Source organism: Trematomus bernacchii, unplaced genomic scaffold, assembly GCF_902827165.1.
Source record: "Trematomus bernacchii unplaced genomic scaffold, fTreBer1.1, whole genome shotgun sequence".
Classification (NCBI taxonomy): Eukaryota; Metazoa; Chordata; class Actinopteri; order Perciformes; family Nototheniidae; genus Trematomus; species Trematomus bernacchii.
The window spans coordinates 7,834,912-7,852,170 of NW_022987564.1; the positions used below are offsets into that span (position 1 = coordinate 7,834,912).

The window sequence follows — 17,259 nt, forward strand, 5'->3', positions numbered from 1 at the left end:
ATTTATCCGATAATGATGATAGTGATACGGTAATGACAGCAGGGATTATGATGCTGGAGATGCTGCTGTGTTTCTGACAGGTGAGATTGATTCCTCCTCTCTGTCCCTCTCAGGAGTTGATTACAGCTTGGTACATAGGTTTCCTGGTCCTGATCTTCGCCTCCTTCCTCGTCTACCTGGCAGAGAAAGACATCAACTCAGACTTCAACACCTACGCAGACTCCCTCTGGTGGGGGACTGTGAGTACAACATAACACACTCAGGCACACAGTATCTCTGTCGCTGAAGAGAAAATATATCACTTTTGTCGTGAAAATGTTCTTATAATAAAAATAAAACAAATAACAAACAAGAGGGTGACGGACAATACAAACATAAAGTGAAATGTAATAAGCATAAGACATCTGAGAATATCACAACGAAATTTGTGTTTTTATTTGTATCTTAATGTGTGTATATGTAAATGTGTCTGTTGACTGTGTATATAGGATATACAAATGTTATACATATCTGTATAATTTTACATTCGGGATTGTTGGAAACGTCATTTCGATCTCTCTGTCTGTAAACACAAACTGAGTAAGATTGACATTAAAGTTGACTTTGAATTTGAAACAATAACAGCATTCATCATAAGTACATTACATATATAATCATTGAGAACTATTGAAATATTGCCAGGCATCAACTGAATTTTGTTAAGATTTAACGACAAGCTTTCCCGATCAATTTCATATTATTTATCAAGCAAAGTGATAATCTTTTGGACATTTTTAACTTGATTTGCTTATGTTAGTAAAAATACAGACAGATAAACCCATTTAAGTTCAAGGTTAAAACATTTTTGTTATGGTGGAGTATGAAGGGTGAATTGAGGAGTCTCTCCCTCAAAGCTTGATCAAATAGAGTCAAAATTACACAAATTAAACATGGAAAACATTTGTAGTTTCACACAAAATACATGTTATATGAACTTCCAAGATCTATGTGTGTGATCATGTATATTTTTCCTCCCATCCAGATTACTCTAACCACTATAGGCTACGGTGACAAAACCCCTCGTACCTGGCAGGGCCGGCTCCTGGCTGCTGGCTTCGCTCTTCTGGGAGTCTCCTTCTTTGCCCTGCCTGCTGTAAGTCTCCTGTATATGCACTATTCTTTATTTACTAAAACCCTCTCAGTGGTTCAGCCTGGTCAGAAATTATTTGCTGACTTTGATTTAACCTCTGACCCTCAGGGCATTCTGGGGTCCGGCTTTGCCTTGAAGGTTCAGGAGCAGCACCGGCAGAAGCACTTTGAGAAGAGGAGGATGCCTGCTGCCAACCTGATACAGGTAAGAGTCACAGGGAGAGTCATTCACGCTGCTTTTATATCATGTGTTCATTCATAGATTAACATTAGTTAACTTTCACTGTTTGTTTCTGTGTTTTTGTATCTTTCTCCAGGCCGCATGGCGTCTCTACTCAACAGATGCCAAACACTCCTATCTGACAGCCACATGGTACTTCTATGACAGCATGTTGCCATCGTTCAGGTAAGTTCCCCATATGTGTGAATGCTCAGCGCTGAGTGGAGTCAACAGGCATAAATCTGTGGTTGTGTTTGTTTGGAGTGTTGTCATAAAAGCAGACAGAGATTTGAGAGTTCCATCACGAAAGAGTGAATTATGTACAATAGTTAGCGTTGTTTTGACCCTGCTCATACACATCGTTATGAAAACACACAGCACAAATCAGAAATTATTGAACTTTTTCTCCATCATCAACGCCATTCAGTTACATTTGTGCAGTGGTGGTTTAAAGTGGACCTATCATGCTATATCTGAATAATATAGTGTAGGACCATACCTATATAAGGCATATTTATACCTTTTTTTTTTTCAAAACACCAAACAGATCATGCATTTTAGCCATGCCTCATTTCGCTCAATTTGAACATTTTTAGCTCTGTTTTTGCAAGGGTTGATTCTGTGAGCAACAGCACCATCTACTGGCCTGGCATATGTACTACAGCGTCTCCAGGGCTTTCGAACGGCAATGGCCGTGGCTGTCTCCTCCTGATTGGTGGAGTTGGCCCAATAGCCGTAGCGCCACCGTCCTGACGTCAGGACAGTGTTCAAATCTGGATCAGTTTTTATCAGATCCGTTGCAGCCCCTTTTTTAGAGATTTGGGTATAGAGGAAAATAGAGAGGGTTATGTTTTCTGACACTTGGTGAGTTCCCTGGAACACCGGGGACACATATTCATGTATAAAAGACGTACAAAAGTGCATTTTGCATGATAGGTCCCCTTTAAGTAAAAAGGGATGTTGTTTCCTGTCATTTTAATATAATAAAAATGTAATTCAAACCCAAAAATGCTTCTGCCACCACTGTTACATTTATTATTTTTGTTCTACGCAGTGGTTTCTTATATTTTTCGCTTTTCTGTATTAATTTGACTAATTTGTATTTACTTAAAAGGAAGGGAACATGAGAAACTCAAATAGAAACATATCATAAAACAAAACATTCATATTGCAATATTTTAAAGGCACAATGAGTAGGATTCTTTTGAAAAAAACAACCATATACTATAGATGGCCAACACAGATCCATGTCCATCATCAAGACGTTTATTGGCTTCAACCTCTACACAAAGGTAGAGTTTATTAAAAATGGCAAAACAAGTGAGGCATACTGCAACCGACAAATCCTATTCATTGTGCCTTTAAATTCAAACTTTTACGTATCATCTATCCTCTCAAGTATCCCTCTTCTTTTGAGTGTTTGGACCATTGGTTTGGCCTTTTTGTGATTTTTTCCATATTTTGTTGTTTTTTTGTTCATTTGTCATGTGTTTTTTTTGTTCATTTGTGCACGTGGGGGTGTCAGAGAACTGACGCTACTGTTCAGTCACCTCCAGCGGCAGAGTAAGACCAAGAAGGTTCTCCAGAACTCCTACCACACGCTGCTGTCTGGGCTGCGGCCCTACAGCCCCCCCCACCTGTCAGGGGACAGGTACGCACCCGCCACCTCTCACAGCCTCACATCCAGACAGGTGGCCAAAAGTCTGCCTACACTCATGCTCACACACACACACACACACACACACACACACACACACACACACACACACACACACACACACACACACACACACACACACACACACACACACACACACACACACACCATTAAAAACAGTAACAACAGGGACTTACAGGAGCATACATTCAACAGGTGTACAAAGAACACGCACTGCTTCCGGGGTTTTTCTGCTTGGATGTGTTGTGTTTCTAATGATGTGTCACTAATGCTGATTTGAGACCACTGTGTTGCAGGCCCCCACTGTGCTTCTCTGCATCTTTGTCTGCTTAGCTCATACTTTTGACATCCACTCCGCCTCCCGCTGTTCACTCACTGGTTGCCTCTTCCTGTCTTCCTCTTTTCTTTCCCTTCTATGTCCATCATGTCTTTTCCATCCTCCATCCTTCATCTGTTCTCAGGAAGGCAGAAGTCCCATGCAGGTTTGTTCTCCAAGTCATGCGCTGTGCTTGTGGGTTGAAGGGTGTTTATAGCAAATGTGCTGCATTAGTTTCATAACATGTTAAGGTTAAAAATAACAAAGCTAGGGCTGATAATGTGAAATGTCGGAATTATGCATGCATTTGATGAAAGAAGCACCAAAATAATTCAAATTGTGCTGGAAGAAATGTTTTGGATTTGAGGAGCTGCTGTCAAACCATGATGTTTAATGGGCTGTGTTGATGAATATACTCGGGTGAAACACTAACCCACTACCTTTGCATGATCCACCCCCGCCTACCGGTTTAAACCCGCCTCCTCACTTCTCACTAACGCTGTCTCCATAATCCAAAACGGCCCCTCAGAAGTTAATCTTCCAGGTTTAGGTAAGGCAGCAAGATGAGGAAGGGAAAGGGCTCTTTGGAATATTGAGATCTCACTCCTCACCCCTCCATCTCACCCTCTCTCCCCTTTGCTACGTTGTCCTAACGGGTTAACAATGTACCCAGGTTTTGTCCCAGAACTTCTCCTTCTCCTTCATCCCGTGTGCTACTCCTCTTCCTCTCACCATCTCTCCCTCTGCCTTGTGTGTCTCCTCAGTCAACTCCTTTCTAAAAAACGGGGTCTCTTCCGGATTCACGCTGGCCGCAAGCAGAGGTATCCGTGGCAACAAGCCTGTGCACGGGGCATACTCCTAAAACACGCACACCTTGCCTGAAACACTCATATTTGTGGACCGGTGCATTGTTTTTGTTTTTTTAACCAAATCCTGCACTTACCAATTGAGTACTTTAATCAGGCATTACTCTGGTCCACAAATACTTGAGTGAGTACTTGACTATGAAGAATTGCTGTGTTCCTCTTTCCTCAAAGGATGTTTCTCCAGCTCAATCTTTCCTGCTGGAGAAACAAGTTCAGATTTTTACTTGCTTTTGCTTGAAAATCAGGATAAACCGTGTGTTGAAAAAACATCAGTCCCGTTTTCCAATTTGCTTACATCTAACATCTCTAAAGAAACAAGAAAATAAAATATTCCACTGAAAAAATAAGCAAACAACTTTACCCAAAATGGAGCTGAAGTCAAAATAATTGCCCTGCTCTTGACTTTACATTTTAAACTCAGTTGTTTGGCTCATAGTGTTTTCTTGGAGTGAAGGTTTAAATGATTCAGCATGTTTTCCTATTTTATATTAGTCATGTAACCTTTCAACAAAATCAGCATGTTAGTGCTGTGTTTTTAAAAGGCTTTTTAAGTGTTTCTGTTTGCATGCGATATCGTTCTAATGCTTTGGAAAGATTCAGTGAAGTGAACCTGAATGCTTTCAAATAATTTACTTACCAAACAGCATGCAATGCCCTTTCACTCTATCTCCCCCATTTCCTCCATTTGACCTGAAGCATTTCAGCTAGCCTCTATGAAATGCAGTTTCCACTAACCTCCCTTAACTATTTAAATTTTGATTTAAATGGCTGGCCGTAACACACGCACAACAAAGAGTATATCATCGTAAATACGCGGGGGTGAACGACTGGGCTGGAATTGCTCTGTGGTGCATGATATTTGCATTGCCTTATGGATCCGTGACAGTGTGTGAGAGAGAGTGGCTGCAGAGAAGGAGTGCTCTCAAGAGCATGTTAATACCGCATGGTTCATGGTAGGAGTCAATCTGTTGGAGAGAATGGTCGCCAAATAGCTTTCCTCCTGTAAAAAGATGACCTCACACTAGCGGCCTGTGTGGGTTGTTGTGAGTGCTATAGAGTTATTAATCAGACACCTTTTGTATGGCTGCGCTTTGAAGCCGATATTTTGATGCTTATTCACTCTGTGATGGGATTAGGGAAGCGTGCCTTTCCGCCTGCCCAGCACTCCTGCAAGTCTTGAATCAGGTTTCAGTCTTTTTTTGCTGAATCAGGTGCTATGATAGGCAAATTAAATAAGCAAATCCTCAGGGCAGAATACGTTTTTTAGCAATGTTGAGGGGTCAAACTGCCTCCCTGACAAGTCAGCTAGACACAATCTAAATGTCTGTTTGTGGCCCTGTTTTGTCTGTTTGTCAAGTCTTTCTGATGATTGTCCTGAAAGTCCCAAGCCATATTTTGTCGTGTCACTTTTACTAACTAACTCTTTTCTAACAAGCTCAGGCTGCCGTTCTGCTGCTCCGCTAAACTCCCAGGATAACACAGCTTAGATTTCTGTTAAGGTCAAAGGCATGGACAGTGTGGTCATTGAGAAAAGAAAACCTTTTAGGATCCAAGAAACCCCCACTGTGCCTAGAGATGTTTAAATATTTTACCTTCACTTTCAGCAGTAAAATGGGCTTCCGGGATCGTATAAGGATGAATAATGCCCGATCATCCCAGTCCATTAAGAACAAGGGGTCTCAGATGCCCACGGGCTCCGGGGTCCGCCGCTCCCCCAGCCAGGAGAACGTCCCCGAGGCCACGAGCCCAGGGAAGGTCCAGAAGAGCTGGAGCTTTAATGATCGCACACGCTTTCGCACCTCCCTTCGCCTCAAACCCCGTCCACCTGTTGATGGTAGGCACCACAAATGTCAAAACACCTTTATTACATCCATAAGCACCATTTCTGTTTAATAATGTGTCCTCTGTCTTGGCTCAGTGGATGGGCTCGGGGAGGACAGTGTGGAAGACAAACCTTATTGTGACGTGGCCATGGAGGACGTAATACCAGCAGTGAAGACACTCATACGGGCTGTCAGGTGAGTCCTGACATTAACAATATTCAATTTTTTTTTTTTTACATATCTGTACATATATGGTGGTCCTTCTTCAACATTGTAATTGTCGCACCCAGTTAAAAGCATTTGTTTGTTCCTTTGAGCACTGAATGAATTTTCAGTTGCTACAACCGATAATATGTTCGGTCTGAGTTTCGGGGCTGTTTTCTAACCAGATAATGAATACAAAAAGGTAATATAAAGTTAGAAAAACCTAAAATATTTCGTAATTTGAGACGTTATAATATTTATTTTATATATTTTTCGACCTTACCTGATTCCGGTTAGATCTAGAAATGGCTCACCCATGTTGAGTTAAATCAATGAAAATATGAAACCCTTAGGCTGAGGGCTTTTTGTGCTCTAAAAGCTCATGTTTCCAGTCTTACTAGGCCAACGCTCCTGAAGGTGCAAGCAGGCGCTGCTGTGCCGCTGCTCATTGATAGAATAAGGTCACTGTGTTCAGAAGAAAAAACCCATGCATGTATTCAGACATGGGCACTTCTCATGGTATTTGACAGCATGCATTAGTCGGTGAACATGCTGCTCCTCAATTTAGGCACTGGTGTGCGCAGATTCAGCTGACGGAGTAGAAATGTCCCCACAGAAGAGGAAACTGAGCCCTTTTGAGGCGGGGTTAGTTACCTCGCGTGACCTTGTCGCTGAACAAGCCCAGCTCATTTCGGCCGGCCATGTGTTGTGACAGGGTGGCCTATTAGAGAGTACACACACACAGCTGAGATAGAATCACAGGATATTGAACTGTAATGCTGTCAGCTTTGATGTGATGTATGTGAGTGATAGATGTCATGGAAAATGTGTGCTTAGACACTCTGAATGAATAGATACGACGTCCTTTAGATTATAGTGATGAGGAAAGCAAAAACTAAAAATGGAGATTAGTATGAAGGTAGATATGGTGCAAAATGCGAGAGCGTGTAAAACCTGATGTGAGCACTTGCAGAAAAAAAATCTGAGCTTGTGTGCATACATTTACACTTGTATAAAATATCCACGTATCTGTGAACCAAATTTGAAGTCACAGAAGAAGAAAAAAAAGTTTTGTAGCTTGTAGAAAAAAAATGAACTTAGTGATGAAATGTTCACTTGCAGAATTTCTTTTATTTTTTAAATATATTTTCCATTACAACTGCAACTTGGTTATTACAACATCTCAAATCAGTCATTACAACTTCACGAATCTGCTCTGTGGCAGTATAAATCGACGAATCTGCGGCCTTGACTTTTGCTACACTTCTTGCGATGAATGTGTCGCTAAAGTAATTTTCACCTGTAGATGTGGGGGGAGGGAGGGGGGTTGGAGCGAATGGGCGGAGCTATCACAACGACGAGGCGCAAGCTCAGGTCAGTCACACACAAGTGACTACTGTTGCCCCTTTCACAGTTCACACCAACGCAGCTCCCGTTCTAGCTCCGTGCTTCGCTCACAACAACAACAACAATAATAATAATGGGGGACTGCGTCGGGTCGATGATCGTGTTACTTTTAATCATACGAAGCCAGATTAAATTAAATAACTACTTCTCCAATCTTATACTTTTCTCCAGAGTGCCGTGGTTCATTGTTTATTAATGTGTTACAGCGGCATTTACCGACCGCTGCAGTGCTGCTCGTCCACTGGAGTTTATTCTCCCGTTAACTCACAGCAGCGGCCGCTGTAAAGTAGGCCTATTCACTGTCTGACTGTCACACAAGCAGCTGATAAATATCCCCAATTCCCCATAAGTGAATGTGTTTCAGTCTGAATTGACGCTGTTTGGCATCACAACGCTGTTATGAAAGTTTCTCTGGTATAAAATGGGTGATGTTAGCATAGCAACCGAAGCTAAACTGACTATAAGTGTAGCAAAAGTCAAGGCCGCAGATTCGTCGATTTATACTGCCACAGAGCAGATTCCTGAAGTTGTAATGACTGAAAATATATATTTTTCTGCAAGTGAACATTTCATCACTAAGTTCATTTTTTTTCTACAAGCTACAAAACTTTTTTTTTTCTTCTGTGACTTCAAATTTGGTTCACAGATAAGTGGATATTTTATACAAGTGTAAATGTATGCACACAAGCTCAGATTTTTTTTCTGCAAGTGCTCACATCAGGTTTTACACGCTCTCGCATTTTGCACCATATCTACCTTCATAACTCATAAATCATGGACTGTGTGTGTGTGTGTGTGTGTGTGTGTGTGTGTGTGTGTGTGTGTGTGTGTGTGTGTGTGTGTGTGTGTGTGTGTGTGTGTGTGTGTGTGTGTGTGTGTGTGTCGAGAAATGCTTTGCTGGCAAATCTATACAACAGTTATAATAATTACTTACTCATGTATTAAATACAAGAATACATAACCTTCTGTTTGGAAATGTGCAGATATCCCACAGGGTTACCAACAATATCCTGAATACACACACACACACACACACACAGACACACACAGACACACACACACACACACACACACACACACACACACACACACACACACACACACACACACACACACACACATACCATTAAAAACAGTAACACTCACACTAACAGCGTAGAGTTTTTCACTGATGGTGGCAGAAAAAGACTGCTCGCAGACATCTGGTGTTGGGGCCAGGCCCGTCTCCAGAGAGGTTTGATGAGAGCGCATTAGATCGACTCTCTTTCGGTCAGCGCTGTTCCCTCACAGCATTTCTCAGGGTAGCGTGACGTTGCCTGTGTGGTTGCACATGCACTCTGTGAAGCTCTGGAAGAACGTACTGTAGGTATGTGCCTTGAAATAAACGCCATGTTGTGCACCCATCTGAACTATTATTATTGATCCATCAAGTAAAATCAAATTGTCAACAGTGTTGTGGTAAATGCTTCTGTCTATTGTGTAAGAGAGTCTAGATATGTCATCATCTTTACTACATTTTGGATTGATCCATCCTGGTAATGATGATTACAATATTACACAAAGAAGTAACTAGTCTATTTTAGTAAAACAACTTTTGCTGTCTGAACCTGATGTGTGCTAACACTTAATGGGATAGTTTGAATGTTATCGAGTGTGGCTGTTTGAGGTACTTATCCAATTAATTGTAAATGTAGCTTTTGTAGATGGCGGCCGGTTACACACATTATCACAAACCAACTTCCTGATAAACCAATATTTAATGATTACTGATTTTGTCAAAGGAGTCTGGTTGCTTTGAAGAAAGCATAGATAACAGCTCTCCCTGTCGGAAAGGGCTGTCTGACAGCGAGGTAAAGTATTGAAAATATTCAAAATATAGCATACAGTTAAACTGATATTGATTATTTGAGACGGCCTGGCTTTAGCCGGCTAAAATCCGTAAAGAAATACGTTCCTCTTAAAAACATCGAAGCTCTCCTGTTATATTGGAGGTTTCTTCTTAGTAAAAACACTACCGCTAGATATTCTCCAGCCGGATGCAACATGATAATTTTAGTTTGATATCACTTTGCCACTGATACGGTATAATATGACCCCTCCTCAATTTGCACCAGACTCAGCAGATAGCTCTGACCTCAGCTCTGCGCTGTACATAATAGAAGAGAGGGAGTTCCTATTGAGAGTGCAGGTGTGCAATCAGCAGGTGCTTCACTGTGTTCACACACACACACACACACACCACACACACACACACACACACACACACACACACACACACACACACACACACACACACACACACACACACACACACACACACACACACACACACACACACACACAGCAGCCTTGCCGAGCTTCATGATTGATGTTTGTGAAACACAGAATTACGCAGCAGGCCTTAGTGCTGAGCCTTCACTTTAGAGAGGCACATGTGGTTTATCAGTGCCCGGCTGCTCGGATAAATGAGTACAGTGTTCTGTTTATGTACGGAGGGGAAGGCAACGGGAGCAAGAGGGGAAGAAGAGGAAGAAGACAAAGAAAAGGAGTATGGAAAAACAAGGCTTGATATTTTTTCTGTGCTCTCTTCCTGTGACTCCAAAAATGGTTTGCTTTTTAGCTACTTTATTAAGTAAAGAGTTGCTTATGATTTCTAACGATTGATCTCTGGTCATCCTCATCAGTTTTCAGCTGTTATATTTTCAAAGTCATATAGTGTTTATGCACAATATTTGTGATTGAATCCACATACTGTACCTGCACTAGTTTTGTTCACCGAGCAGGTAGATATTCTTATCTTTTGGAGAGTCAGATTCTCCCTGCAGAGGCTCACACTTGTTGCCCCACCCTGGATTCTTGTCAGCATAACAGTCATTTTTAAGTCACAGATTAAACCTTGCCATTGGAGACTATCATGGATCCCCCTTTGCTGAATTGCAGAAATATTTGCACTAGCTATGCAAGCATTTCAGGGCACAGATGACATTTCCTGTCCCTCCAATCATCGCCGCGTGGTAACGTCTCAACTTCCTTACATTAGGAAGATATAATATCTTTCAGTGAGCTGTGCCAGTAAATGTTGCATTGTAGGAGAACGTTTTCTGGGGGGGAGAGGGGGCCACACTCAGACCTGACCATGTATTATAAAAGCTATTTTATCAACTAAGAAAGAGTCAGCATTTTGAAGAAACCTAGGATCTAAATCAAACCCCCCCACCACAAAGCTTTTCTTTTTCACACACCTGAGACCCACCCTGGCAAAAGAAATTCTGCATCTACCTGCAAAATAAGAAAAGTCCGCATGCAAAAATACCCAAAGCACAGGAGTCATCAAGAAACAGTGCTGCATGAGGGGGAGAGCGCACTTACAGCTGTAGGCCACCTCTCCTCCTCCTCCTCCTCCTCCTCCTCCTCTCGCTCTTCTTCTCCTTCCCTCAGACCTTCTCTCCCCCTGTGTTGCAGCGCCGGTCACTACACAAAACTGTCGCTGCATGTGGCTGCTGTAATGCAAGCGCTGCAGAGCTCAACAAAGGTTATTTTCAGAAACTGACCCCTCTCTGAAGTTCAGATTTCACTTGCTTCTGCTAAGCCCACGTGTGTGTGTGTGTGTGTGTGTGTGTGTGTGTGTGTGTGTGTGTGTGTGTGTGTGTGTGTGTGTGTGTGTGTGTGTGTGTGTGTGTGTGTGTGTGTGTGTGTGTGTGTGTGTGTGTGTGTGTGTGTGTGTGTGTGTGTGTGTGTGTGTGTGTGTGTGTGTGTGTGTGTGTGTGTGTGTGTGTGTGGGTGCAGTTGTGTGTGTGTGACGTTTTCTCAGGACAGCTGTTTCTGATCCCCTGCTTCCTCTGACCTTTTTAGCGATTTATTTTCTTCGTCCTGTGATGCAAGTTGGAGTATTACAGTGGACTTAGTCGCCTGCGTGTGTGAGATAGGGTTTCCTTTAAAAAAAAAAAATGCCCTTCTTCCTTTCCCTCACACTCTTTTCCACTCCTCCGTTTCACCCGGCTTGACTTGTGCCATCACAGGGCGAGATGACAGCTTGAGTGTGTGTGTTTTGTCTCGCTTACATTTGGTGTTTCCGGGCCTTCTGCAGAGCCAGCATCTCAGAGCCGCCTATCCTGTGAGTGATAAGATGTGAAATGAGTGACCCACCCAAAACAGAGAGCCAGGCACACACACACATGCTTAAACTTCCCTTCACTCCCTCCCAATTATCTCTTGCACATCCTCCACTCCCTCCATCGTGACGTCCAAAAATACCGACTCTGTTATGTTGTCAGTGATACGTTGGCAGTGCTGGGCCAACATTCCTCTGTGTGATTCCCCCACATCGGGATGTGTGTGAGGGGGAGCAGCTGTGGTCCAGCATGCTGACAAAAGAGCAGGAACAGCAGGAAGCTCCGATAGAGATGTTTGTGTGTGTTACTATGTTAGGGTTGATGCTAATTGCTGAAACAGCATTTGCCGATAAGCAAAGGTCTCTGGGAGATGTTGTCATCATCACAATATATCCACACGGTTAAACTCTGCTCTCTTTATGGGGCTGTTTGTGAACGATAAGGTCACTCTGACTGTAATAAATCTTGGTATTCTCAGGGTCTCACGCACCGTTTGATAGTTTTCCTGCCTGTGCATATTTCCAAAGGTTTACTGTATGTCCATATATGTGTGTGTGTGTGCAGTTTGGGGTTCTTTACAGTTGCTCAGAGGAATGATAACAGCGAGTCTGGTGTGTTTGTGCAGGATCTTAAAATTTCTTGTGGCCAAGAGGAAGTTTAAGGAGACGCTGCGTCCGTACGATGTGAAGGACGTCATCGAGCAGTACTCTGCAGGACACCTGGATATGCTGGGCCGTATCAAGAGCCTGCAGATGAGGTACATGTCATACCTTTAACAACAAATACATCTCAAATACTTTGTTTAGTACAAATTCAAAGTATTATTTCAGCTTTCTTTCTTGTGTGCCTTTGAACTCGATCAATTCCACTTTGCATGTCTGAGCTTTAAATATGAAGCTATGGTCAGCAGCATGTTCATTAGCGTCAAGTAACAGGAATGGAAACAGATTTAGTCCCATGAATCTTTGTGTTTATGGTCATTTGTTTGTGTTTGTGTAAAAAGGGTGGACCAGATAATTGGACGAGGAGCCGTCCAGACCGATAAGAAAATGCGCTCTGAAAAGGGAGAGAAAACACCGCCAGAACTGGACCCACTGGATGAGCTAAGCATGATGGGACGTGTTGTAAAAGTGGAGAAACAGGTAACAGCGGAAGAGTTTCATTTATAAACAATCATCTGTACCAACATGTGTGTCATGATCACAATGGTTCGCTTTCATTCAGTATTGTAGGCTGGCATTGAAAGTGCAGGAAGAAACTTAGAGCCCGAAGTCATGTTAGCATTTAAGAGCTGAAGTCCCTGTTCAACTAACAAAGTGGGCTTTCTTCTGGTAGCCTTCGTTTCTGCAGCTCACAAGATGCAAGACAAGGAACAGACATACAGTCCAACTAGAATGAAACATGCAGAACCAAAAGAAAATAGAAGGCCAATGGTGCTTTCATGTGCTCCTTAGATCAACCCCTACTCTTTCGACTTCAATGTAATTAAGAGCTATAAGTCGTCATGTGGAAACAACACGGTTGATTGTTTTAATAACACGCCAATATCTCTACAAATTGACGAGGCGTTCATTTGAATTTGTCCCTTTAATGAACACATTTTACCGAACATCCAGGAGCCTCGTGAATGCAGCACCAATATCTTGCCCTATATCTCAGAGTTCACCAAAATGATACATAATGTGACTTTCCACCCTGTGATATCACCGTGATATGAATCTTATTCATATTTTCATGAGTTTTTCTTTGCACCCTTTAACCATGTTTCATGGCGATCCAGTAGTTTTCCTGTAATTCCATTTCCTCCTTAGTAACAGAGGTAGTAACATACATTTAGTGTAATAAAAGACAACTGTAAGTACAAGTAATGTAAATATAAATACAGGCATTGGAAATACATTTAAAGTGCAATAAACAACAGTAAAAAAGGAAATTGAATGAATTAGAAAGTCACATTTGGACACATCTATGTGTGTGTGTGTTCAGGTACAGTCCATAGAGAACAAGCTGGACCTCCTGCTCAGCTTCTACTCTCAGAAAGGCTCGTCCCACTTCACCCTGTCCACGCTCCTGGACCCCGACCTGACATCTGACTACCAGAGCCCCATGGACCAAAAAGACCTCTTCCCCTCCGCCAACACGCTCAACATCTCCGAGAGCAGCAACCTGGACTGACAGTGAGCCGAGTCGTCCCAACACAGACTCACAAACCCTTTACAGAATGTCTTCCTGCGGCTGGGTCCTCACCTTAATGTCTTCCATCATTTCATATCTGTCTGGGATGATTTCTACCCTTTCATCTCAAACCTCCACCCTCCCCCTTTTTCCTGAAGTGAATGTGTTTCCAGAGCAGATCCAGACGGAGGCCAGCAGATGGCTCCACCTGAACACCCACTACATGAGGATGGAGATGAAGAGAAGGCACATGAACAAATATGACTTGAATACTGAACCACTTTCACTCACCTCATGCTATATATCTATGCCTCTTTTAAAGCTTTTAACTGTAGATAGTCAGACTATGAATTGTTGTATATTTGGAGAAATCTTGTCTTTTTTCCCCTCTCATCATCCCATTTCTTTTTTCATGGCTGCTTGAATCAACTGACTGAGAGTTTGCTGACGTAAATAGTGCTGCAAGTGCCATGCCAGTCATTTGTTCTGTACCATAGCATGGCTGTGATGAATGTAATGGGTCCGACCTACACATTTCCCAGCACCAGACAAACAGTAAAGCACTAAAGGAGCCTTTGACACTAAAATAATTTGACCCTTGGACCTGGCTCGATAGCCCCCTCGCCAAAGCACCAAACCTCCGCGGTACACCTTCCTAACCAACAGTGGAGATTTTAAATGTGTAAATCCTGCTTTGATTGCCCATAATGTTGAGTCGGAGTGACTGATGTGTACTGTACATTGTTGTTTGTTTTCATATTCATTCCCTCTCCCAGATGTTACGTCTCTATCAAGCCCACTTGCAAAAAAAAATTCCCTAGGCATTATTCCCTGTTTGGCTGGCATTCAAGTGAGGAATGTTCCTACGTAGTTAAGATTTTATAGAGCCAACATGTCCTTTAACTGGTCTGAAGTCCCCTCTTTCCAATGTCCCCTTGTCTTTTTATCATGCCCTTTAACTCTCTCTGTCTTGCAGCCCGTCCCCCAGACATGCATGTTACTGTAGATGAAACCTCCCTGACCCTCGGTCTGAATTTAGACATTTATAAAAAAATGTCTGCACTTCTCCTCATCAATCACATCTAGCCTCAGGTCAGGTTTACCATTTCATCCTCTTCTACTAAAGGAGGGTGAGTCTCCCTCCTACAGTCATCAGACGGCATGTGATCTCTGGCCAGTTTTAAACAAAGAACCACCTGTAAGGCGTCCAGGTCTAACGCATGAATTCCAGGCCATTATCCTCATGAATGCACGTGTCTTAGGAAATGGTTCCAGCCTTACAGCTTCACTACAAACAGACAGGGTGCAGGTTAGCACCCATAGGTGTTACTGGCTGTTTACTCTCTTCTGTCTTTTCTGTTTTCTTTCTTGGACATGTTAGATGCACAGTTAACGTTCTGTGCTTGTGGACAAAACTGGAGAGTGCACACACGCACAAACATACAAACACGCACACACAGACGCAAAGAAAGCAATTCCTTTACTTAAATACTTTGGCACTTGATGAATATAACACCTTTTTGTCTTTTTATCTTTGTGTTTGATTTCTTTACTGTAATTATGTTCATGCACTCGATTTTGTGTAACCCATATGGCAAAGTGTTATGTTTTTTTTTAAATGATTTTGGTTGTTAAAGTGAATGTAGGATTTAAATTAATATATTTAATTAAGTTAGATACGATCGTCAAATAAATGTAGCATTTTTCCGTCAAATTGAATCATGGATGACACAACTGTAACTAAACACAGCTGATCAGGTTCACACTCACCAATCGCAGAGCTCATAATGTATATTTTTTTAAACGTCATCAGATAATTGCTGCCAGCTTCGACTAAGAAAATATTTACCATATTGTATTTGGCCAGTGGACACAGTTCTTCTGTCCCTTCATGTATTTATTCCAGTCAAACCAGTTGACTCAGGTGCTCCACTTTTCCATCCAAGCTAAGCTCAGACTTCAAACAGTGAATGTATTTCATTGGTCTAATGGCGCTTCAGAGCTTACAGTATGCATCATACACATTTTGCATTCATTTTGTAGAAAAATACCAGGTTGCTTCGTTCTTTGGCCTAAACTATAGTAAGGAATTATTAGGGGCATTAAAAGTGCTTTCACTTCATTGTCACCTGGAGTGTTGAGCTTCATGAAAATGTGAGATCACTGTATTGCATGTTGTTGTTCGTGGTGGCCCCAGTATTAGAAAAAGAAGAAACAATAAGGATGTCTCCTGTTAAGTCATGAGTCAAGACATAAAAAGGAAGTGTGACCTGTGCCTTCTATGTCCTTGTTCTGTAACTGAGCGGCTTTCTGTTTCAAATGTAAACATAGATGCTGCTTTAACCAAGTATTTTACATAATAGATTTTCTTCGCAAAACCTTGACCTATTTAAAGAAATTAAAATTGTTCTTAATATGTACTTTTTAGGGTATTAGTCTCTTATGACTGCTGCAACCTTTGATATTTTCTGAGTATATTACTGTGCGTTTAGCATATCATTGTAACTCCAGCAGAGCCTCCGAGCATCGAGTCCCTTACTGTATGTTAACAGCAGTCAGACCTGCAGGCATGGACATTTGTATGGTCACAGGAGACTCTGCAGGCATGATCCGTCCATAAGCATGTCACATAGAGAAGTATGGCTTCCACACAACTACCTCTGAGGCCACTAGGGGGCGCTAGTCTAGGAAACCAAGTATGAGAAACAGTGGAGATTTTCCAGCTGACTGAATGCTATGCATGACTCAATCTGCACGTGCTCTTCTTCATGATGTGCGACCATCCATCTTTCACTGACTTGCTGCCATTTGACATTCCAGCTCGCTGCCCTTTAACTGCTCTCTTAGGAATTGGAAGTGTTGTTAAAATGAAACAGATCAAAGCAATAAGCAAATACGCTGAAGCCAACAAAGTCTACCGATTCAAATTGATGTAGCTACTGGTTGATGAAATATGGCGCTTTTCTTATTTTTTAATCTAGTGCACACTTATATTAGATCTTTTTAAGAGATACAAAAAGTGTATCTGCTGAGGATAAATTAGCTCACTTGACTAACTTATTAATTTATTTGTTTCAATAAAGCTCTTTGGACTGTATGTTGACTTGTCTCTTTTTTGTCTGAATTATTCGTATTATTAATAAATTATCTACTGTGTGATGGTTGACACTTACGGAATGGCTTTTATTGCAGGGGGTTGAAATCAGGTTGAAATGTGTAAAGTATTTGGTAATACCAAATCCTTTATGTTTTTACAAGAATGTAGCATTATTAAAAACTTCCTAATCATAATTTGAATTGGATTATGGACCAAAATCATGATATTATTTT

The 17,259-nt window shown here is 41.9% G+C and overlaps 1 protein-coding gene across 1 annotated transcript in view; it reads left to right on the forward strand.

The window, feature by feature from the left end:
* LOC117477559 (potassium voltage-gated channel subfamily KQT member 4) overlaps positions 1 to 17,010 on the forward strand; it is a 49,054-nt gene extending 32,044 nt beyond the window's left edge. Inside the window, exons 5-14 of the mRNA XM_034124245.1 lie at positions 114 to 239; positions 1,022 to 1,132; positions 1,238 to 1,333; positions 1,446 to 1,534; positions 2,874 to 2,999; positions 5,813 to 6,042; positions 6,127 to 6,226; positions 12,380 to 12,511; positions 12,758 to 12,896; positions 13,741 to 17,010. Of these exons, the coding sequence (XP_033980136.1) occupies positions 114 to 239; positions 1,022 to 1,132; positions 1,238 to 1,333; positions 1,446 to 1,534; positions 2,874 to 2,999; positions 5,813 to 6,042; positions 6,127 to 6,226; positions 12,380 to 12,511; positions 12,758 to 12,896; positions 13,741 to 13,929 (1,338 nt within the window). The 3' untranslated portion in view covers positions 13,930 to 17,010. The remainder of the gene's footprint in view (positions 1 to 113; positions 240 to 1,021; positions 1,133 to 1,237; positions 1,334 to 1,445; positions 1,535 to 2,873; positions 3,000 to 5,812; positions 6,043 to 6,126; positions 6,227 to 12,379; positions 12,512 to 12,757; positions 12,897 to 13,740) is intronic.
* Positions 17,011 to 17,259: the final 249 nt, after the last annotated feature.